Source organism: Mustelus asterias, chromosome 5 (assembly GCF_964213995.1).
Source record: "Mustelus asterias chromosome 5, sMusAst1.hap1.1, whole genome shotgun sequence".
Taxonomy (NCBI): domain Eukaryota; kingdom Metazoa; phylum Chordata; class Chondrichthyes; order Carcharhiniformes; family Triakidae; genus Mustelus; species Mustelus asterias.
Genome location: NC_135805.1, coordinates 52,166,572 through 52,191,816, shown reverse-complemented (window position 1 = coordinate 52,191,816; position 25,245 = coordinate 52,166,572). Strand labels below are relative to the sequence as shown.

General features: G+C 41.7%; 1 protein-coding gene across 6 annotated transcripts in view; it reads left to right on the top strand.

Annotated features, from left to right (window-relative positions):
• The window catches only part of LOC144493532 (E3 ubiquitin-protein ligase RNF19A), a 103,793-nt gene that overhangs the window by 31,134 nt on the left and 47,414 nt on the right, over nt 1-25,245 (top strand). For 2 of the 6 annotated variants that reach the window (XM_078212589.1, XM_078212586.1), the window contains 3 exons: nt 16,667-16,804; nt 19,581-19,620; nt 19,981-20,478. In XM_078212589.1, coding sequence (XP_078068715.1) covers nt 19,586-19,620; nt 19,981-20,478 — 533 coding nt within the window. In that variant the 5' untranslated portion in view covers nt 16,667-16,804; nt 19,581-19,585. Of the gene's footprint in view, nt 1-12,501; nt 12,618-16,666; nt 16,805-17,691; nt 17,793-19,573; nt 20,479-25,245 lie in introns of those variants that run through there. The other 4 variants (XM_078212587.1, XM_078212588.1, XM_078212591.1 and 1 more) reach the window with 4 other exon arrangements.

Genomic DNA, 25,245 nt, shown 5'->3' with positions numbered 1-25,245 from the left:
GTCAGGGAAAATGTTGCAGCACTGATCAGGCAGGACAGATTAGAGGGCTTGTCTACCGAGGCCATATGGGTGGAGCTGAGAAACAGGAAAGGTATGACCACATTAATGGGGTTGTATTATAGACCACCCAATAGTCAGCGAGAATTGGAGGAGCAAATCTGCAGAGAGATAGCTGACAACTGCAGGAAACATAAAGTTGTGATTGTAGGGGATTTTAATTTTCCACATATAGATTGGGACTCCCATACTGTTAAAGGTCTAGACGGGTTAGAGTTTGTAAAATGTGTTCAGGAAAATTTTCTAAATCAATATATGGAGGTACCAACTGGAGAGGATGCAATATTAGATCTCCTATTAGGAAACGAGTTAGGACAAGTGACGGAAGTGTGTGTAGGGGAACACTTTGGTTCCAGTGATCATAACGCCATTAGTTTCAACTTGATCATGGATAAAGATAGATCTGGTCCTTGGGTTGAGGTTCTAAACTGGAAAAAGGCCAAATTTGAAGAAATGAGAAAGGATCTAAAAAGTGTGGATTGGGACAGGCTGTTCTCTGGCAAGGATGTGATTGGTAAGTGGGAGGCCTTCAAAGGAGAAATTTTGAGAGTGCAGAGTTTGTATGTTCCTGTCAGGATTAAAGACAAAGTGAATAAGAATAAGGAACCTTGGTTCTCGAGGGATATTGGAACTCTGATAAAGAAGAAGAGAGAGATGTATGACATGTATAGGCAACAGGGAGCAAATAAGATGCTTGAGGAGTATAAAAAGTGCAAGAAACTACTTAAGAAAGAAATCAGGAGGGCTAAAAGAAGACATGAGGTTGCTTTGGCAGACAAGGTGAAGGATAATCCTAAGAGCTTCTACAGGTATATTAAGAACAAAAGGATAGTAAGGGATAAAATTGGTCCTCTTGAAGATCAGAGTGGTCGGCTATGTATGGAACCAAAAGAAATGGGGGAGATATTAAATGGGTTTTTTGCATCCGTATTTACTACGGAAACTGGCATGGAGTCTATGGAAATAAGGCAAACAAGTAGGGAGATCATGGAACCTATACAGATTAAAGGGGAGGAGGCGCTTGCTGTCTTGAGGCAAATCAGAGTAGATAAATCCCCAGGACCGGACAGGGTATTCCCTCGGACCTTGAAGGAGACTAGTGTTGAAATTGCAGGGGCCCTGGCAGATATATTTAAAATGTCGGTATCCACGGGTGAGGTGCCGGATGATTGGAGGATAGCTCATGTTGTTCCGTTGTTTAAAAAAGGCTCAAAAAAGTAATGTGGGAAATTATAGGCCGGTAAGTTTGACGTCAGTAGTAGTTAAATTATTGGAAGGAGTACTAAGAGATAGGATCTACAAATATTTGGATAGACAGGGACTTATTAGGGAGAGTCAACATGGCTTTGTGCGTGGTAGATCATGTTTTTCGAGGAGGTTACCAGGAAAGTGGATGAAGGGAAGGCAGTGGATGTTGTCCACATGGACTTCAGTAAGGCCTTTGACAAGGTCCCGCATGGGAGGTTAGTTAGGAAGGTTCAGTCACTAGATATACATGGAGAGGTAGTAAATTGGATTAGACATTGGCTCAATGGAAGAAGCCAGAGAGTGGTAGTGGAGGATTGCTTCTGAGTGGAGGCCTGTGACTAGTGGTGTGCCACAGGAATCGGTGTTGGGTCCATTGTTGTTTGTCATCTATATCAATGATCTGGATGATAATGTGGTAAATTGGATCAGCAAATTTGCTGATGATACAAAGAGTGGAGGTGTAGTGGACAGTGAGGAAGGTTTTCAAAGCTTGCCGAGGGATTTGGACCAGCTAAAAAAATGGGCTGAAAAATGGCAGATGGAGTTTAATGCAGACAAGTGTGAGGTATTGCACTTTGGAAGGACAAACCAAGGTAGAACATACAAGGTAAATGGTAGGACACTGAAGAGTGCAGTAGAACAGAGGGATCTGGGAATACAGATACATAATTCCCTAAAAGTGGCGTCACAGGTAGATAGGGTCGTAAAGAGTGCTTTTGGTACATTGGCCTTTATAAATCAAAGTATTGAGTATAAGAGTTGGAATGTTACGGTGAGGTTGTATAAGACATTGGTGAGGCCGAATTTAGAGTATTGCGTGCAGTTTTGGTCACCTAATTACAGGAAGGATATTAATAAGGTTGAAAGAGTGCAGAGAAGGTTTACAAGGATGTTGCCGGGACTTGAGAAACTGAGTTACAGAGAAAGGTTGAATAGGTTAGAACATAAGAAATAGGAGCAGGAGTAGGCCATCTGGCCCTTCGAGCCTGCCCCGCCATTCAACAAGATCATGGCTGATCTGAAGCGAATCAGAATAGGACTTTATTCCCTGGAGCGTAGAAGAGTGAGGGGAGATTTGATAGCGGTGTATAAAATTATGATGGGCATAGATAGAGTGAATGCAAGCAGACTTTTCCCACTGAGGCTTGGGGAGAAAAAATCTAGAGGACATGGGTTAAGGGTGAAGGGGGAAAAGTTTAAAGGGAATATTCGGGGGGGCTTCTTCACACAGAGTGGTGGGAGTGTGGAATGAGCTGCCAGATGAAGTGGTGAATGCGGGCTCACTTTTAACATTTAAGAAAAACTTGGACAGATACATGGATGAGAGGGGTGTGGAGGGATATGGTCCAGGTGCAGGTCAGTGGGACTAGGCAGAAAAATGGTTCAGCACAGCCAAGAAGGGCCAAAAGGCTTGTTTCTGTGCTGTAATGTTCTATGGTTCTATGGCACCTAAGATGCTGTAAGCTAGAGGGCTATAGGCCGGGTGCAGGAAGGTTGGATTAAAAAGGGCATCTGGGTGTCCTCGGACTGGTATGGACAAGGTAGGCCGAATGGCTTCCTTCTGTGCTGTAACGTTTCTATGATTCTATTGCTATACTCCCAAGTCGCTGCACTAAATTTAGGTGGGCTGTGTGAACTGTACATATTCTTGTGGCCTAAAATTGTCCTCTTCTCCCAAATCCTTGTCTCCCCAGTCAACCTGTGCACATTCCAGGTAGTTCAATGGTGACAATTCACTTTCACATTGTTCATTTCAGCTTACAGCAACATGCATTTTTATAATGTCTTTAATGTTAGAAAACGCCAAAGGTCCAGAATGTAATGCAAGAACACTAAATAGGAGCAGGAGTAGACCATGTGGACTGTTATGGCTGATCTTGGGCTTCAACTCTATTTTTCCGCCCGTTCTCCATAAACCCTTAATTCTCTGAGAGCCCAAAATCTATCTATCCCAGTCTTAAATGTATTCAACAATGGACTATTCACAATCCTTCGGGGTAGAGAATTCCAAAAATTTATAACTCTTTTAGGGACGGCACGGTAGCACAGTGGTTAGCTCTGCCGCTTCACAGCGCCAGGGATCCGGGTTTGATTCCTGACTTGGGGTCACTGTCAGTGTGGAGTCTGCACGTTCTCCCCGTGTCTGCGTGGGTTTCCTCCGGATGCTCCGGTTTCCTTCCACATTTTGAAAGACATGCTCGTTAGGTGCATTGACCCAAACAAGCGCTGGACTGTGGCGACTAGAGGAATTTCACAGTCACTTCATTGCAGTGTTAATGTAAGCCTTACTTGTGACTAATAAATAAGCTTTACTTTAATTTCTCCTCATCTCAGAGTGGGCGAACATGTGGCAGATGCAGTATAATGATGATAAATGTGATGTTATCCACTTCAGGCGGAGAAACAAAATGGCAGAGTGTTATTTAAATAGTTGTAGATTGGGAAATGGTGACGTACAAAGGGACCTGGGTGTCCAAGTACACCAGTCACTGAAAGCAAGCATGCAGGCACAGCAAGCAGTTGGGAAGGCAAATGCTATGTTGGCCTTCATTGCAAGACGACTTGAGTACAGGAGCAAGGATATCTTACTGCAGCTTGGTGAGACCACACCTGGAGTATTATGCGCAGTTTGGGTCTAAATATCTAAGAAAAGATATACGTACCATAAAGGGAGTGCAGTGAAGGTTCACCAGAGTAATTCTTGCGATGGCAGGATTATTGTATGAGGATAGATTGGATCAACTGAGCTTGTAGCCACTGGAATTTAGAAAAATTCAAGAGGATCTCATTGAACCGTATGAAACTTTGACAGGGCTGGATGCAGGGATGTTATTTCCTCTGGCTGGAAGGTCCAGAACAAGGGAGCAGAGTGGATATGGGATAGGCCATTGAGGACAGAGCTGAAGAAAGATTTCTTCACTGAGGGTCGTGTGCATGTGGAATTCTCTACCACAGAGGGCTGTGGAGGCCAAATCACTGAATATATTTAAGAAGGAAGTAGATTTGTAGACTCTAAAGGTGTTAAAGGATATGGGGGGACGCTGGAGTATGGCACTGAGATAGAGGGTCAGCCATGATCATATTGAATAGTTGACTCCTGCTCCTAGTTCTATGTTAAATGATCGGCCCCTTATCCTGTGACTCTACCGCCTTGTTTTAGATCCACTATGTTTTAGATTGTTCCACATTTTTCTAAATTCCAAAGAATATAATCCCAATTTACTTAGCATTTCATTGTAGGACTACTCCATCATCCTAGGGTCCAATTTAATGAACCTTTGTTGTACCACCTCCAATTGAGTATACCCTTTCTTAAATGTGGAAACCAAAACTGTACACAGTATTCAAGATGTGATCGCACCAAAACCTGGTAGAATAGTTGCAAAAATTATTTATTCATCTATTCTAATTCCCTTACAATAAAGGCCAACATGCCATTGCCTTCCTAATTGCTTGCTGCACCTGCATGCAAACTTTCAGACTCCTTGTGTGAGCACACCCAAGTCTCACAAAACATTCAAGTTCCTCATTATTTGAAAGAAATATTCTGTTTTTCTATTCTTGTGACCAAAGTGGATAACTTCACACTCCTGCACTTTATATTCCATTTGGCATCTTGTCGCCCCACTCACTTAACCTGTCTATATCTCTTTGCAGCCTTTCTGTGTCCAAGCCACAGCTTAACTTCTCGCCTAGCTTGGTATCGTCAGCAAACATAGACACATTATTCTCTGTCTCTCTCTATCCAAGTTATTAATTTAAATTGTAAATAGCTGAGACCCAGGCACTGATCCTAGCAGCATTCATTGCCTGCCAATTTGAAAAAGGTACAAATACGTGGAAAATTGCTCAGAAAAAGAGTACAAAGATCAAACAAAAAATGAAATTATAACTGATGAGGTACAGTGAGGGGTGTGAAGAAATACCTTTACATTCCTTGGTGTACTGATGTACCTCCCTCAGAGTGGTCATGTGCCGGCCAGCCTACACTGTGTCATGGATGTTGCATGGGCTCACATCAGGAAGTACCTAAAATAATATAACTTTTTTTTCTGTTCCTTATTCCTTGTCAACAAATAAGCATTTAGGAGAAGGATACTTAATATTGCCATGCAATTAAATACTGACCCTTTTTCAGGTAAAATTCAAGTGTTGGTATACTCAATTATCCTAGAGATTTAGCAGCATTTTTGGGCGACAGATTTGTGTGATCAGTGGTTTACTTTTTGTATTATAAAGCCAGTATCTTTAAAACAAAACATCTTAGATAAAAATGAACCTGCCTGGTTTACCAGGATGCTGCCTGGTTTTACCAGGTGCTGCCTGGTTTGGAGGGTAGGTCTTATGAGGAAAGGTTGAGGGAGCTAGGGCTGTTCTCTCTGGAGCGGAGGAGGCTGAGGGGAGACTTAATAGAGGTTTATAAAATGATGAAGGGGATAGATAGAGTGAACGTTCAAAGACTATTTCCTCGGGTGGATGGAGCTATTACAAGGGGGCATAACTATAGGGTTCATGGTGGGAGATATAGGAAGGATATCAGAGGTAGGTTCTTTACGCAGAGAGTGGTTGGGGTGTGGAATGGACTGCTTGCAGTGATAGTGGAGTCAGACACTTTAGGAACATTTAAGCGGTTATTGGATCGGCACATGGAGCACACCAGGATGATGGGGAGTGGGATGGCTTGATCTTGGTTTCAGATAAAGCTCGGCACAACATCGTGGGCCGAAGGGCCTGTTCTGTGCTGGACTGTTCTTTGTTCTATGTTTGTACCTTGGCTGTTCAGTCTGATATCAGATTCCCGTTGTGAGAAATTGAGCAGAAAATAATCCCCTTTTTGATTTACCTTTCTGGAAACCTTGTTTATAATGTGGGAAACAGGCAGCCTATCAGATTAGTGTGCAAATTACCTGTTTTTGAATATTACTGTTTACTACAAGTTTGCGATATAAATAGTAACTGATTAAAGATGGTTTTTTTAATGTGCTCCTATTAAACCTTTACATACTCAATTATTGGCCAGAATGGATGTGTAACATCCCACATAACACTCAACTGTTCTACATCATGCCTGTCCTGTTTTCTCTGCTTAATAGTTATCCATTTCTTGAAGGGATGAGATTTAGCAGAATTCTACGCACCATTGACTTGCAATTTATAATAAACGGAGGATTCTCCCCATCTCCTGCACCTCATCTCACACCCATACCTTTTAGAACACCTGATTGTGTTCTTTGGGGAAATGTCAAGAAAAATTGGGCAGGCCAGTGGATGTTGTATACGTGGACTTTAGTAAAGCCTTCAATAAGGCTCCTCCTGGCAGGCTGATACGGAAGGTGAAGTCATATGGGATCCGAGGTGAGCTGGTAAGATAGATACAAAATTGGCTTCGGCATCGAAAGTAGAGAATAGCAGTGGAAGGGTACTTTTCTAACTGGAGATCTGTGACAAGCGGTGTTCCACAAGTATCAGTGCTGGGGCCTCTGTTTTTTGTAATATATATAAATTATTTGGAGGAAAATGATTAGTAAATTTGCTGATCATACAAAAACTGGGGGAGTAGCGGATAGTGAGGAGGATTGTCAGAGGACACAGCAGGATATAAATTGGCTGGAGACCTGGGCCGAAAGATGGCACATGGCATTTAACCCAAAATGTGAGATGATGCGATTTGGAAGCTCTACTGGAGAAGGAAAGTATACAATAAATGGTGAAGCCCTTAGAAAGATTAGCATACAGAGGGATCTCGGCATGCAAAGGTGACAACTCAGGTGGACAGGTTGGTCAAGAAGGCGTATGGCATGCTGGCCTTCATCGATCGGTGCATTGAGTATAGGAATTGGAAAATCATGTTGCAGGTGTGTAAGACTTTGGTTAGGCCGAATTTGGAGTATTGTGTACAATTCTGGTCGCCACACTATTGGAAGGATGTTGATGCATTGGAAAGGGTGCAGAAGAGATTTACCAGAATGTTGCCTGGTTTGGAGGATATGAACTATGAAGAAAGATTGAACATACTTTGATTGTTTTCATTGGAGTGTTGGAAGATGAAGGGGGACCTAGAGTCAGAGGTTTACAGCATGGAAACAGGCCCTTTCGGCCCAACTTGTCCATGCCACCCTTTTTTTAAAAAACCCCTAAGCTAGTCCCAATTGCCTGCATTTGGCCCATATCCCTCTATACCCATCTTACCTATGTAACTGTCTAAACGCTTTTTAAAAGACAAAATTGTACCCATCTCTGCTACTACCTCTGGCAGCTTGTTCCAGAAACTCACCACCCTCTGTGTGAAAGAATTGCCCCTCTGGACCCTTTTGTATCTCTCCCCTCTCACCTTAAACCTATGCCCTCCAGTTTTAGACTCCCCTACCTTTGGGAAAAGATATTGACTGTCTCGCTGATCTGTGCCCCTCATTATTTTATAGACCTCTATTAGATCACCCCTCAGCCTCCTACACTCCAGAGAAAAATGTCCCAGTCTATCCAACCTCTCCTTATAACTCAAACCATCAAGTCCCAGTAGCATCTTAGTAAATCTTTTCTGCATTCTTTCTAGTTTAATAATATCCTTTCTATAATAGGTGATCAGAACTGTACACAGTATTCCAAGTGTGGCCTTACCAATGTCTTGTACAACTTCAACAAGACGTCCCATCTCCTGTATTCAGTGTTCTGACCAATGAAACCAAGCATGCTGAATGCCTTCTTCACCACCTGTGACTCCACTTTCAAGGAGCTATGAGCCTGTACCCCTTGATCTTTGTTCTGTAACTCTCCCCAATGCCCTACCATTAACTGAGTAAGTCCTGTCCTGGTTTAATCTACAAAAGTGCATCAACTCGCATTTATCTAAATTAAACTCCATCTGCCATTTGTCAGCCCACTGGCCCAATTGATCAAGATCCTGTTGCAATCCGAGATAACCTTCTTAACCTGATAGAGATTTACAAGATTATGACAGGCTTGGATAGAGTGGATAGTCAGTCTTTTTTCCGGGGTCGAAGGGTCAATCACTCGGGCACAGGTTGAAAGTGAGGGGGGGAAAGTTTCAGAGAGATGTAAGGGGCAATTCTTTCACACAGAAGGTGGTGAATGCCTGGAATGCACTGTCGAGAAGGTGGTGGAAGCAAATTCTAGAACAATGTTCAAGAGGCATCTGGATAGATACATGAATAGGCGGATTCCTGGTTTGGGTCACTGTCTGTGCGGAGTCTGCATGTTCTCCCCATGTCTACATGGATTTCCTCCGGGTGCTGCGGTTTTCGTCTACAGTCTGAAAGACGTGCCGGTTAGGGGAATTGACCCAAACAGCTGCCGGAATGCGGCGACAAGGGGAATTTCACAATAACTTCATTGCGGTGTTAATGTAAACCTTACTTGTGACTAATAAACTTTAATGGACCATGAAGAGACAAGAAAATATCAGATTAGAGAGGCATCTGTGTCGACACAGACCTGGTGGGCCGAAGGGCCTGTTTCTGTGCTGTACTGTTCTTTGTTCTTCTTTGTATGCATTAAGTTTAAGCTTCAGATCCAGAGTATAGAATAGGCTGCTGTAGAATCTATCACTGGATAAGAACAGGTTTAAAATGTATTGAGAATAAACCTGAATCAACGTAGATCAACAACAGACTGAGACCTTGAATTTTTTTTAATGTGGTATAGTCTGAGGAGTTTGTACTGTCTGTAAACCACGTTCTACCAGCAATGGGAAAGGACCACCATGAATTGATGGTATCAGTTACTGTATCTAGGGAGTAAACGCAAATCCCTATCGCATGAGAAATACTTGTAATGACAGTGGAGCATTTATTTCTCGGCAATGTTCCCTCCACAGCAAATAAAATATTTGTGTTGCGAGGTGATTGCCAGGTTAGTCATTCATACTGTACTGTGGAATATTTCAACTGAATTTTTCCCATTAGCCTCCTTGTACATTTGCCCAGAATTATTCCCCTTCATCAAAATTTGTGTATTGAGAACTGATCGAAGTACAATATGTGAAAAGCAGAATATCACAAGTGTACTATAAATCTTTGGCTATAGCCAATTGCATAATTTAATTTGACTGGAGCTTGGAGTTACCATTTCATTGGTCTTTACAAATGTCAGTAAATTAATTATACTACACCATCGCAGTGCACCCTAGGATTTGCAGCTTTATGGTGACTAGCTTCATCAATATCCTGAAGAAGAGGCATTTTGAAACCTTGCTTGCAGTGGCGAGAATGTGGCTTGCTTCAACCCTTGTCCAACAAGAGGGGTTGAGAAATTAAATAGAGTGAAATTTGGCTGAATGTAGTTCAAGTATTTACAATCCAAATAAGATTTAAGAAAAAAAATCAACGAACCACTTGAAAAACTGGTCTGTTGGGGAATATACTAGAACCTCCCTCCTCCCAACTCCACCATGAACCGAACCATTGACAGTTGTGGGCCGAACCCATTGTAACTGATGAAAGCCACTGCTAATAAAGGAATGGATGGTAGTAATAGTCTTTGCACTCCTGTACATTTTTGTTTTACTTTATTTAAGCTTGTGCCCAGTGACCGTTTATCTTGTTTGATATTGCATTAAACAAAGTAAAGTAAAGCTTATTTATTAGTCACAAGCAAGGCTTACATTAACACTGCAATGCAGTTACTGTGAAATTCCAAGATTCCAATTCCAATTGCTTCAAATGCAAGCTTCTCATATGTCAATTATTAGCTCCCACTGGAAGGATGGGCACGTCTGGCAGTTGTCTGTCTAATAAAAATAAATCTTACGAGAGTGTACTTTTAACCTTGAGACAGAACAGGGAAGAAGACAGCGAGGAGGGGAGAGCCAGAGACAGATGAGGGTGGGCAGGAGAGAGAGAGAGACGCGCGCGCACACAGGGAAGGGGGAGAGGAGAGAGAGCCACAGAGGGAGGGGGGATCGAAAGAGAAACAGATTGATCAATTGCGGGGTGAGGCCTGAGACAACCTGGGGTAAGCAGAGAGACACAGACAGTGCAGGGGGAGGTAATGATAGAGAGATTGGCAGACAGGGAAGGGGTGAGAGACATATCCTGAGGGGAGGGAAAGAGAGAGAGGGATCAGACTGAGGGAGGGGACCAGACCATCTAATTTTGGAATGTTCCGAATGAGAATGTTAGTGCAGACAGGTTCAATCAAGGCATTCAAAAGGGATTTAAACTCTTTCCTGAAAAGAGAGGTAATGGCATCAGGTGAGTTGCTCATTCGGAGAGCCGGTGCTGACACGATGGGCCAAGTGCCCTCCTGTTTTACATATTTGTGAGATTTATTTATTGCCCTTGAAAAGGTGGTGAGCTGCCATCTTGAACTGCTGCAGTACATGTGGTACAGGTACGCCCACAGTGCTGCTAGGCAGAGAGTTCTTCACTCTAACAGTTCTGTGATACTTGTGTATTTACTGCAGTCAATTCTAAGTTGAGCCTGAGCTGAATCCCAATGTTAAACTGCAGCATTTTAATGGACATGTAACTGTTGTCAACTTAATAGCAAAACAGAGTACTCTGCAAAATGTTACTTATCTTGGAAAAGGAGAGTTGGTAAGCCATTTGAAAATTCTCCCATCTCAGTGTGTGCTCCTTCTCAACCAGTAGAGTGACCTTGTGGAGAAAGAGTTTAGCATGAAGAATGTTTTCCTCTCCCAGCAGGAGGAGAACTTGGATATGAGGCTGATTTTTGGGGGATCTTACTGGTGACAGATCATAAACATTTCCAAACTCCACTTCAAAATATTATGAAGTAATTAGCAGAAGGAAAGATCCATAAGGCAGTAAATTCAAATGTTACTAATTTTCCAGATTTCTATCGTGTTTCTGTTTCACCCGACTTTAAATGCATGAGGGCAAACATCAACAATTTAGAGTCTGCCAAAACATAATGAGTGTTTGGCTGCATATAAAAGGGATAGATGGGTAGGTATGTCAGAATTTGCCAAGTTTAGCTCAAGCTATGCAGTTCCTATTTTCAGAATTGATTTTACCTTTTAATGCAATGGTCGTCACAACATTTAGCTGCAAAAGAAAGAATTTCATCCCATTATTAACTCTGAACTGCCTGCAAACTTTACTGATGAGAACTTGGGTTCAGACAAATTTAACATGATGATAAAAGTCTGAATGATTACTTCTCCCATTTCACTTCGGAATACGTTGATAGACCCACCAGAAACAGAAAATAGATGTAACTTTCTAACAGTAATTTTACAGGTAAATTCTTTTGGGTGCAGTAGTCTCGCAGTAATATTGGTGGGCTAGGAATGTTCAAAACCCACCATAACAATACATAAATGCTGTTTGAACAAAAATAAATCTGAAGCCTGATTTATTTTTTAACCTGCCCCCACCCTCAAGGGTTTAAAATGTTGGTAGCTGTCTACTTAAACTTGTTGAAGGCATAGTTGTGATTCACATCAATTGGGTAGCATGAAACACCCAGTTAGGGAATGGTCCAATTGATGTAGAAAAGTTTTAAGGTCTGATGACCATCTTATGATTTTTAAATCCCTTTGCTTCTACTGACAGTCTCAGTCATGACACTTTGTAAATTAATTTTGCATGGCTTTCATTGACCAGGAGAAACACATGCGAATGCACCCACCTCCACCCCCTCCCCACCCTTCCACCCCCCAAGTTGAAGTTGAGGATATGGTATCAGGTTTTTTAAAAAATGACCATTGGGCTACTTGGTTGCAACCAAACACCATTATTGCCACTTTGCCAGAGCTATCCAAATCCTGAGAATGTTATTTTCCTTCAATATTCAAAGATTGTGGTGTGGAATTTATCTGTGCAGATCCATGTTTACACCTTGTTCTGGCTGGTTAAAATTGTAAGCAAAACAGATCTACTGTTCAGCCCTCACAGCATGCTCTCCCAAACTTTCAGTATCTGTCATTTGGTTTAAAACTGAAGTAAAATGATGAGTAGTATTAAATCCTTGTAGCGATTTGTATTTGGGGTATTGCTTGTTATACTCAGGGCAGCATGTAATTATCTTCCTCCTTTTAATCCTTGAATAATAATGAGCATATCAAGAAACGTGATGCTTGGAGAGGATTTTTACAAATTACAGCTAAAAATAGTTCGTAGCCTGACCTTTACACAGTGCTCTACTTAAAAATGCATTCAGTCGTTCCACCTAATCCAAAATAATTGAACAAAAAACATTTTTTTCCACTAACGTTCTGAAACATTCCTTTGATATTGGTCTTCAAGTCATTTGAGGCACCCGAGCCCTTTCACTATCCCTCGGCCACAGTTAAGGAGAAAATATTGGGCAGACCTTTGGAAATACTTAAGGTCAGCTAACCTAACATGAAATTTTCCATCAGTGGAATGAGTGGCTAGTGATTTGGTTCCTTCTAAAGTTCTTTGGGATCAAATATTTGTTTGTATGGGGCTGAGTGTATTTTGGTCATGTTGCAGAACTGGTTCTGATATGTGCTTCTGTCAACACTTCTGGATTTGCTGTTTACCTTGGGCAAAATCCAAATTATTAATTGCACTGGGAAATCACCAGCAGCAAAAGTTTGCATGTTCACTGCTTAAAGTGGAGATGCCGGCGTTGGACTGGGGTAAACACAGTAAGAAGTTTAACAACACCAGGTTAAAGTCCAACAGGTTTATTTGGTAGCAAAAGCCACACAAGCTTTCGGAGCTGCAAGCCCCTTCTTCAGGTGAGTGAACCTGAAGAAGGGGCTTGCAGCTCCGAAAGCTTGTGTGGCTTTTGCTACCAAATAAACCTGTTGGACTTTAACCTGGTGTTGTTAAACTTCTTACACTGCTTAAAGGTCATGATTACCTTTGCTTCAAGAGCTTGTATCCTCCCTGCAATGCCGGCCCACACTGGATAGCTGAGCATAGATTCTGCTTATGCCAGGAGAAATTATCAACCTGCCACACCTAGCAGTAGTGGTACCATCCATTAACCTCTGCCAATATATGGGACAAAACCACCAGTTGAGGGATGATTCCACAAGATGAGTGACATTGGTAGGCACACTTTCTGTATAGCACTTGTCATGTTGGGCTGCTTACTGTGGAAGTGCTATTACAAGATGAGTCCAAGATTCATAAGAACGATGGATAAATTTTACCCAACAGAAAATAAACTATGAATCATCTCTGATAACATTATTTTGCAAAGTTGCGATGGACTGAGCTTCAGAACAGTAGGAGTAGCAGAAATTCTAGTGTTGTTAGGTTGATATTTTATTCTACTATTTTTAAATTTTGCAAATGCTTTGTCACTGGAATAGATTACGCAAAAGATAGTTTAAAATAATTTGTTACTTTGTCCAGTGGTACGAACAGGACAGTATGTTCTGTGCCATTATGTTGCTTTTTCCCTGTATCTATTGCTGGATAGCTAACTTCACAATTAACATATCTGTGGTTGATTCGAAGGGATAATCAAACATGAGTGGAAGAAGTCTGAGCAACAACTTGAGCAAATTATTTTTTCTCATTACCATCTGTTGCAATTAAGATACGTTGATAATTGGTTATGTAAGAATCGCCTGCTGCAAGAGAAATTTAAATAAACGCCTGCAGTTGATGGCAAACGTAGACTCTGTATGATGCAATTTTTGTTTGAGTAGTATTGCAACAGTGGGGGAAGTGGTTGTGAATATAAGTGTGGAGAGCTTTAATTGTTTGCATCAGTGGGTGGTAAATTAGGTGAGCAGACTTTCTAAATTGGTACATATATTCTATCAATTCAATCATGCTAATTTGATGAATTACATTCCGATGCTGACCCATTGAAAGTTTGTTTCATGTCATGTTAATAGGTCAGTACTTTTGGTCAGGCTATCTCCAGTCTAAAGGTGTCAGACTTTCGGTTCTTGTGCTTGCCACGAGGCTTAGGCAATGTCTGTTAGAATTTTAATCTCTTCCTGTTTAATGAACTGTGGGCATTTTTTAAACTGTTTAAACTCTTCTAATTTGTGATCAGTTCTGTTTTAAGTACTCTTGCTATCCATAGAATTATATAAATTGTTTTAAGAGATTTTTGAAGTTAATTTTGAAAATTTTGGCAAGTTTTAAATGCTAGACCATTTTTGAACTCCTCCAGTATAGTGGTGCATTCTTCTTGGTCATGTGGTTACATCAATGAAACATTTTCTTTGCTCAGCAACCTTGCTTTTTGGAAGGTATATTAAAATGAAAGCATGTATATTAACCGCCAAAATTGATGATTGAACTGTGAATGTCAATAAATTCTGCAAACTTCCATCTTGCCTCTTACCCACACATGCACATTTTTGTGCCTTATGACAATCCATATTCAAATGTCTGAGGAGGAACATGACCTTGTAATGTTTCAGGTTTTATAGTTGTTTTTGCAGATGGAAGTATTCCACAGTATATTCTCATTCTTCACCAGTACCCATTCCCAGTAAGTTGAGTGAACATTATCTTCTCGGATTCATGTAATCATTTGATCACCACAAAAACATTTTCAATGAACTGTAGAACTACAGAATCCCTAACAGTGTAGAAAGAGGGCACCCGGTCCATTGAGCCTACACCAAATCTCCAAAAGAGCATCACACCCGCGCATTTACCATGGCTAATTCACAATACGTGAACATTGCTTGTGGGGGGAAAGCACAGTAAGAAGTTTCACAACACCAGGTTAAAGTCCAACAGGTTTATTTGATAGCAGAAGCCACTAGCTTTTGGAGCGCTGCCCCTTCATCAGGTGAGTGGGAGTTCTGTTCACAAACAGGGCATATAAAGACACAAACTCAATTCACAAAATAATGGTTGGAATGCGAGTCTTTACAGGTAATCAAGTCTTAAAGGTACAGACAATGTGAGTGGAGAGAGGGTTAAGCACAGGTTAAAGAGATGTGTATTGTCTCCAGCCAGGACAGTTAGTGAGATTTTGCAAGTCGTGGGGGGTTACAGATAGTGTGACATGAATCCAAGATCCTGGTTGAGGCCGTCCTCATGTGCAGAAGTTGGCTATCAGTCTCTGCTCAGCGACTCTGCGTTGTCGTGTGTCGTGAAGGCTGCCTTGGAGAACGGTTACCCGAAGATCAGAGACTGAATGCCCATGACCACTGAAGTGTTCCCCAACAGGAAGAGAACACTCTTGCCTGGTGATTGTCGAGCGGTGTTTATTCATCCGTTGTTGTAGCGTCTGCATGGTCTCCCCTATGTACCATGCCTCGGGGCATCCTTTCCTGCAGCGTATCAGGTAGACAACGTTGTACCGTGTACCTGGTGGATGGTGTTCTCACTTGAGATGATGGCATGCGTGTCGATGATCCGGCACGTCTTGCAGAGGTTGCTGTGGCAGGGTTGTGTGGTGTCGTGGTCACTGTTCTCCTGAAGGCTGGGTAGTTTGCTGTGGACAATGGTCTGTTTGAGGTTGTGCGGTTGTTTGAAGGCAAGAAGTGGGGGTGTGGGGATGGCCTTGGCGAGATGTTCGTCTTCATCGATGACATGTTGACGGCTCTGGAGAAGATGTCGTAGCTTCTCCGCTCTGGGGAAGTACTGGACGATGAAGGGTACTCTGTCCGCCATGTCCTGTGTTTGTCTTCTGAGGAGATTGGTGCAGTTCTCTTCCTGTTGGGGAACACTTCAGCGGTCACAGGCATTCGGCCTCTGATCTTCGGGTAAGCGTTCTCCAAGGCAGCCTTTATGACACGACAACGCAGTGTCGCTTAGCAGAGACTGATAGCCAAGTTCCACACACATGAGGACGGCCTCAACCGGTTCATGTCACACTATCTGTAGCCCCCACGACTTGCCTGGGCTTGCAAAATCTCACTAACTGTCCTGGCTGGAGACAATACACATCTCTTTAACCTGTGCTTAACGCTCTCTCCACTCACATTGTCTGTACCTTTAAGACTTGATTAGCTGTAAAGACTCGCATTCCAACCATTATTTTGTAAATTGAGTTTGTGTCTTTATATGCCCTGTTTGTGAACAGAACTCCCACTCACCTGATGAAGGGGCAGCGCCCCGAAAGCTAGTGACTTGGGCTACCAAATGAACCTGTTGGACTTTAACCTGGTGTTGTGAGACTTCTTACTGTGCTTCCCCCAGTCCAACGCCGGCGTCTCCACATTGTGTGTGTGGGGGGGGGGGGGATATTCTGATATAAATTGTGGACAATTAAGACATTTTGTTGCTTTGGGTCAATGAACGTTTTATAATCTATAAAAGACAATGTCAGAATCTGTTGCGATGGTGTAATTTTTTAATGCTCACTTCATAGTTGCGAGTTGTTGACAACTACAGAGTAGAATTTGTAGTGATTGGGTTGATCTGGAATTGAGGGCAAACTTAGGCTCTTTGCTTCTGAATGTGCTGTTTTCCTCTCCAACCAGATATCAAGAAGTGACTGACCAGAAAGCGGGAAAGCACTTGCATTGCCAGAAAATCCCTTTGAAAAATGAAGTCTATGAATGAAACAGGGTTTTAAGTTTGTTAGCAGAACAGGAAGGCTTGCCCAGGCCACACCTTGGGTATGTATATTGTGTCAAAGATTATCGAAGTAGGTGGGATGCAGGTTTATGGTTACTATCAGATCAGCCATTATTTGAAATGGCAGAGCAAACTCAAGTGGCTGAATGGCCGACTCCTGCTCCTCGTTTATGTCCATATCTACAGTTAAGGGATAATTGGGCAGCTGCTGAGTTTCATCTTGGGCCTGGCTTAAGCAACCTCAGAAGAGCACCTTTGCTGTTGGGGTAGTTACATTTGCTCCTTTTCTAAACTCTGCGGATTAGTGTGGAAATACTTTCTGCTCGATGCTCCAAGTAACTATTTGTATCCTGTAGCTGGTGTCATAGATCAAGATAAAGGTATTTGGTTGTTTTGTTTCTTTAATAGTCTGGCCTGATACAACAGTATTTAGATTTCAGTATCTGTTTGTATCTTATCAAATACATATGGATTTTCTTCTTTTACACAGTACTTTTACTGTACTGTGATTAGAACAATTGGGAATTTTGGAGCATGAAACAAAATAAATTGCTGTTTGTGCCATATTTTGAGAACAAGGAACTTCTCATGTAAGGTGAAGAAATTTCTCCTCACCTCGGTTCTAAAAGGTTTATCCCTTCGCTTCAAACTATGACCCTTAGTGTGGACTCCCCATCGTTGTTTTTTTTTATTAGCGTCTCAAGTAGGCTTACGTTAACAATGCAATGAAGTTACTGTGAAAGTCCCCCAGGCGGCTCACTCTGCCACCTGTTCAGGTACACTGAGGGAGAATTTAGCATTGAGAACATTCTGAATCAACCCTGTCCAGCTGTGTTAGAATTTTAGAAGTTTCTATGAGGGCCCCTCTCACTCTTCTAAACTCCAATGAATATGATCCTAACTGACTTAGTCTCTCCTCATATGACAGACCTGCCATCCTAGGAATCAGCCAGGTAAACCTTTGCTGTACTTCCTCAATAGCAAAGATATCCTCCGATAAGGATACCAAAGCTGCACACGATACTCCAGGTATTGCCTCACCAACGCCTTATACAATTGCAGCAAAACATCCCTATCCCTTTACTTAAATCCTCTCACCATGAAGACCAACATACCATTTGCCGCCTTTACTGCCTGCTGACCTGTACACTTACTTTCAGTGACTGATGCATGAGGACACCAAGGTCTCGCTGAGTATCCACCCCTCTCAATTTACGTCCATTCAAGTATTAATCTGTCTTTCTATTATTGCTATCAAAGTGGATAATTTCACATTTATCCATATCATACTGCATCTGCCATGCATGTGCCCATGCATTCAGTCTGTCCAAATCACGCTGAAGTATCTCTGCATCTTCCTCACAGCTCGCTCTCCCATCCAACTTTGTATCATCTGCAAATTTGAGATTTAGTTCCCTCTTCCAAATCATTAATATATAATGTGAACAGTTGGGTCCCAGCACAGATCCCTGCGGAACTCCACTAATCCCTGACTGACCATCAGAAAAAGACCCATTTGTGCCAAATCTTTGCTTACTATCTGTTAACTAGCTTTCTATCCATCTCAAGATGTTACCTGCAATCCCATGTGCTTTAGTCTGTTATGTGAGACCTTGTCGAAAGCTTTCTGAAAGTCTAAATAAGCCACATCCACTGGTTCTCCTCGGTCAACTCTACTCGTTACATCCTCAAAGAATTCCAATAGATTTGTCGAGTATGATATCCCCTTTGTAAATCCATGCTGACTTTGTCTAATTATACCACTGCCTTCCAAATGTCGAGATATGAAATCCATAGGGGTCTACTGTTTAAGACAAAGATGAGGAGAATCTTTTCTGTGGAATTCTCTTTCTCAAAAAGCAGTGGAGGCTGGAGTTGTTGAATTCATTCAAGGCAAAATTAGCCAGACTTTTGATAGACAAGTCAGGCAAGGAGTGCAGACAGCAAAGTGGAGTTGAGTCCACAATCAAGTCAGCTGTGATCTTACTGAATGGCAGAGCAGTCTTGAATGACTGAATGGCTGCTCATACTCCTAAGTCCTATGTTCCTACGATGCACTAAACAAACCTTGTACTAAAATAAGTCCAGTCTGTTGTTTTCATCAAACGTGTCATGAGTGTACAATACTGGTTGATTCCACACTCAACTGCAGAGTTCAGATCTGATTGTGTAAATGGGACAGACCTGTATGGAGCCATAGTAAAAAGAGATGCATGAAGGAACTAGGTTTTTAGCAATCTAATTTTTCTACTAATCATCAGCTTAAGACCATAGGACATAGGAGCAGAATTAGGCCACTCGGCCCATCGAGTCTGCTCCGCCATTCAATCATGCCTGATATTTTTCTCATCCCCCCCCCTGTTCTCCTGCCTTTTCTTAAAATCAGTGCGAGTACAACAATCATATTTAACATGAATGAATAGATAAGGAATCAAGTAAAATTGCTATTGTCGATAAGTATCTGGTATTCCCGATTTTAGTGGCGAGATTGATTTTCAAGTAGAGATTTATCACTAGTTTCATGCTATACAGACTTGATACCTCAAGGTGCTGCAGATTCACCCTCCTTGATCTTCAACCTATTGTGATCATTATTTGAATATTGCGTTTGGGTTAAACTAGAAAGTTTGCACCAGGAAGTAGAAGTCACTATTCTGGGTGGTGTTTTTCCCTTTCATGTATGATGTTACTTTAAGTGTACACGTACCATGACATTTACTGGATGGATAAGCTTAAAATATTATTTGAGCATTTTGTAATGCAAGAATTTTTGTGTAACTAATTTCTCCTTCTCCTTTTGGTCTCAACAGTTTGCAGGTTTCATGACAAAAATGGACAAGATAATGAATATCGCAAGGTGACATAATCAAACTTCCAACACGCACTGCTGTTCAATTCTGGGACTGCTTAATATCTCGACTTGCTATGTATATCCATTCTGTGCTAAGCCATTTAAAAATCAGTGTTGTGATTCATGCTTCATATAAGCTCCGTTGAACAAAACACTGGTTATTCCAGTATTGCTACTAATATTTATGAACAACTGAATTTTCTAAGTGGAAGAAGAAACTTGCCATTTTTTCTTTGCAGTGTATCCTTGTAAAGATTTTGCCTTTCAATGATCAGCCGCTGTTTGATTTCAAACTTGGTAGACTGTGGTCAACGGCTTTGGAAAACCATTAATGGAGTAACAGTGACTGTTTTTGTAACTTTATAGTATATTCAAGATCATGAAGAGACCAAATAAACATCGACAACTCCAATTCTTCAGCCTCTTCAGCAGGAAACCTAAATCAAAATCCAAGCTGGAGATGTCCACAGTTACAATTGAGGGAGTACATACAAAAACAGAAAATGAAGATGAGAAAAAGGTGTCCTCCACCAACAGGACAACACAATCGTCCAGTAATGAACAGTTATTGGGCACTCTGGAGTGTCCACTCTGCCTTCTTAGTCAACCTCGATCCCAGTTCCCAGAGATCATTTCCTGTCATCATCGTTCTTGCCTGGATTGCTTACAGCAATATTTGAAAATTGAAATTACAGAGAGTAGGGTCAATGTTGCCTGTCCAGAATGTTCTGAGTTGTTTCATCCATCAGATATTCGTATGATTCTCAACAATGGCACTTTGATGGAAAAGTATGAGGAGTTCATGCTGCGAAGATACCTTGCATCTGATCCAGATGCCCGATGGTGCCCTGCACCCGATTGTAGGTATGTCCTGCATGATCAGTTTGATTTGTTTTGTGTGTTACATTTTCTCCACCTAATCACTATATAAATGGAGGGGGGGTGGTGGGATGTTCACCTACAAGTAGCAAATAACTGAGCGGTAAGGTGAATAAAGTCAAATTATTGATGTTAATAATAGACTGAACACAAGTGCAAAGTAAGTAAATAATATAAGAAATATGTTCATGGGACTGCCACCTGATCAGATTGGCCAGCAGTTGTCGAGGGCTGGACCTTGTTCCATTGAGGGGATGAGAGTCTCACTCTGAGCGGTAAGGCGAATAAAGTCAAATTATTGATGTTAATAATAGACTGAACACAAGTGCAAAGTAAGTAAATAATATAAGAAATATGAACAGGAGTAGGTCCCTCAAGCCTCCTCTGGATTCATAAAGGCTGATTTTTCGACCCCAGTCCACTTTTTGGCCTGATCCCTGTGCCCCTTGATTCCCTTAAATCTACCACCCTTTGAATGAAGAAATTTCTCCGAATTACCGTCCTAAAGGCCAAACCCTTATCCTGGGATTATGCCCCAGCTGTCAGACGCATGCATTAAATCCAATCCAAATGACATTGGGTCATGAACCCAATGCAAACACATTTATCCGGAATACAGAAGCCAGGTAGGTGCCGAAATCAGCAGTCCGTCCACCATTTAGATAAAAATCAAGAAAAGGCAATTGAGCTTATTAACAAGCTAATAGACTTGATAATATGCTGCCATAGAGAGTAAGGCAGACAAGAGTGGATAGGCAACTCAACAATTCTGGTGAAAAAGCGGGAAGGCAAGAGGGGTCCCTCCTTTGGGAGATGTGGTACCCTGTGGGCCTCAGGGGCACCTATCCCCCAAGATGTTAACCCCACCCCCTGCCCAACACATCCTGAATTTACTCGTGCCTGGAATACATGCTATCATCTTCATGGGACTGCCACCTGATCAGATTGGCCAGCAGTTGTCGAAGGCTGGACCTTGTTCCATTGAGGGGATGAGAGTCTCACTCTGCTTGTTAAGGCCACCCAGTGTACTATCGCTATGGAGACAGCCATTTTTTTTTACCTTTGTGACATTTAAATGTATTCATTTCAGCATTTTACTATCAACAACATTTAATAGAGCCTTGCACTACAGAGGCTGGATTGCAGTATGGACAGGCACAGGATTGTGCTGCAATTTGCCTTGGTGATATCCTGAATAGCTAGCCTTTGCATCTTAAGAGAACTTAAAAAGGTTTTTGCAAACATATATATTGAAATTGTGAATGTTTAGTGGTGTAGAATATGGCTACTTGACCCTCTGCTTCTGATGTATTTATGACCCCTTGGATGCTAATTTTATATCGTCTAGTTTTCCCACTGATCAAAGCCATTTGTATTACTGAATTACCCAGTGTCATTTCAAATGTTGTAATCAATTTAGCATTGAATTGCTCCTTCTGGTAAAGGATTACATATCCTGTGTTTTTAAGAAGTGTTTTCTAGCCTTGAGCTTATCTTTTAATTATGAACTTTTGTCTTTGATTCATCTACCAATGGAAATAGTCTGTGTCTAATCAATCCGTTCCTTTTTTATTTAGAACACTTCCATCATATTCTCCTTCACTCTTGGTTTTGCCATAGTTTTTCTAACCCTTCTAAGTTTGGAACCTTCATTTCTTGCACCAGAATCTGCTTTGCTCTCTGTACAGGAAGGCTCCATAGCCCTCCAGTGAACAATTCCAAATTGCTTATAGTATGTCAGATGTGATCTGTCATATTTTACCTTTTAACTGCTTTGCATCTGTATTCAATCCTCGATATAAATTCCAGTTGTTTCTCTCCTGTCCACCTACTTGTAAGGATTAATTCATGTGCACAGCCAGTTTCCTTTGCTTCCCCACTCAGTTGAGAAATGTGCTGTTTAAGTTATATTTCCATTATTCACTATTCTTCCCGAAATGTATTGCATCACTATTTTCTGTATTAAATGATGTTATCCACTTTCCTGCCCATACTTCCACGCTCCGTCCTCTTGTAGGCTCCTTCATAGTTGTTGAACGTTTTCTACTTTTCCTGGTTTGTTATTGTCATCAGATTTTCAGATTTGTTCCTTTTATATCTAAATGCCAATTATATATCTGAGCATAGCACTAGTTCCTGACGCACCTCACCAGTCACTGTCTGAGAGGCTTCTGGTGACAGAAACTTTTCTTTTTGCATTTCAGCGATGTCTGTTTATTTCACCACATTTTCTTTTATGCCATGGCAGCCTTAATTCCCTCACCCAATTTCTCAGATTTATCAAATTGCTCCTGGAAAACCACGCAAATTACATTGACCCCTCCTCTTCCATAAGCCTTTTTTTTTTACATTGCCTATATTGTTCAATAAAATTGACCTGTTCTTCGCAAATTCATGTCAACTATCTCAAACCAGTTTGTGTCCTTCTGAGTATTTACTTATCTCCAGATGTGGTCTCTTGTAATTCTCTTCGGCTGGTATGAGGTTATCTGATTGCCCGGTTTATCACTGCTCCCTTTTGGAATAGAGTTGTAACATTGCCAGTCCATCCTTTGCAGCTGCAGCAAGAACTGAGTTTGAGAAATGGTCGAAATTTCAAAATCCTTCTGCTCCTCCCTCATTATCTTGCTTGGGTGTTCTGGAATTCATACAATTTAGTCCCAAGCATTTAGGAATTATTAGCATCTCAAAAAAATAATATCCTTTATTGGAAATTGAAATACTGCAGATGCTGGAAATCAGAAATAAACCAGAAAATTCTGGAAGTAGTCAGCAGGTTGGGTAGCATCTCTAAAGAGAACCAATTAGCAATTCAGATGGATAACCCTTCATTGGAACTGAGGAAATATTCCCCATATCCTTGTTGACGTTAGTTGTCCATTTCTTTCCTCATCCAAAAGTTTTTGAACACTTCCATAAGACATAGGAGCAGAATTAGGCCACTCGGCCCATCGAGTCTGCTCCGCCATTCAATCATGGCTGATATTTTTCTCATCCCCACTCTCCTGCCTTTTCCCCGTAACCCCTGATCCCCTCATTAATCAAGAACCTATCTATCTCTGTCTCAAAGACACTCAATGACCTGGCCTCCACAGTCTTCTGCGGCAAAGAGTTCCACAGATTCCGCACACTCTGGCTGAAGAAATTCCTCCTCATCTCTGTTTTAAAGGATCATCCCTTTAGCCTGAAGTTGTGCCCTCTGGTTCTAGTTTTTCCTACTAATGGAAATGTCCACTCTATCCAGGCCTCGCAGTATCCAGTAAGTTTCAATAAGATCCTCCCTCATCCTTCTAAACTCCAACGAGTACAGACCCAGTGTCCTCCACCGTTCCTCATACAACAAGCTCTTCGTTGAAGGGATCATTCTTGTGAACCTCCTCTGGACCCTTTCCAAGGCCAGCACATACTTCCTTAGATATGGGGCCCAAAACCGCTCACAATACTCCAAATGGGGTCTGACCAGAACCTTATACAGCCTCAGAAGTACATCCCTGCTCTTGTATTCTAACCCTCTCGACATGAATGCTAACATTGCATTTGCCTTCCTAACTGCTGACTGAACCTGCATGTTAACCTTAAGAGAATCTTGAACAAGGACTCCCAAGTCCCTTTGTGCTTCTGATTTCCTAAGCATTCCCCATTCAGAAAATAGTCTATGTCTCCATTCCTCCTTCCAAAGTGCATAACCTCACACTTTTCCACATTATATTTCATGTGACACTTCTTTGCCCATTCTTCTGGCCTGTCCAAGTCCTTCTGCAGCCCCCCTGCTTCCTCAATACGACCTGTCCCTCTATATATCTTCATATCATCTGCAAACTTAACAACAGTGCCTTCAGTTCCTTCTTCCAAATTGTTAATGTATATTGTAAAAAGTTGTGGTCCCAGCACTGATCCCTGAGACACAACAATAGTCACCGGCTGCCATCCTGAAAAAGACCTCTTTATCCCCACTCTCTGATTTCTGCCAGTCAACCAATCCTCTATCCATGTCAGGATCTTACCCGTAACACCATGGGCTCTCAATTTATTTAACAGTCTCCTATGTGACACCTTGTCAAAGGTCTTCTAAAAATCTAAATAAATCACGTCCACCAGTTCGCTTTTATCTAACTTCCTTGTTATCTCCTCAAAGAACTCTAACAGATTTGTCAGACATGACCTCCCCTTGACAAAGCTGTGCTGACTCAGTCCTATTTTATCATGCACTTCCAAGTACTCCACGATCTCATCTTTAATAATGGACTCTAAAATCTTGCCAATGCCCAAAGTCATGCTAACCGGCCTATAATTTCCCGTCTGCTGCCTCCCTCCCTTCTTAAACGGCGGTGTTACATTAACTAGTTTCCAGTCCTCTGGGACCCTCCCTGCCTCCGGTGATTCCTGAAAGATCACCACCAATGCCTCCACAATTTCCTCGGCTATCTCTTTTAGAAATCCTGGGGTGTAGTCCATCTGGTCCAGGTGTTTTATTCACCTTCAGACCTTTCAGTTTCCCCAGAACCTTCTCATTAGTGATGGCCACTACACTAACCTGTGCCCCCTGACTCTCCTGGAGCTCTGGCATCCCACTGGTGTCTTCCACCATGAAGACTGATGCAAAATAACAATTCAGTTCCTCTGCCATTTCTTTGTTTCCTATTATTACTTCTCCAGCCTCGTTTTCCAGTGGTCCAATGTCTACTTTTGCCTCTCTCTACCTTTAATATATTGAAAAAAACTCTTCCTATCTTTTATATTGCTAGCTAGCTT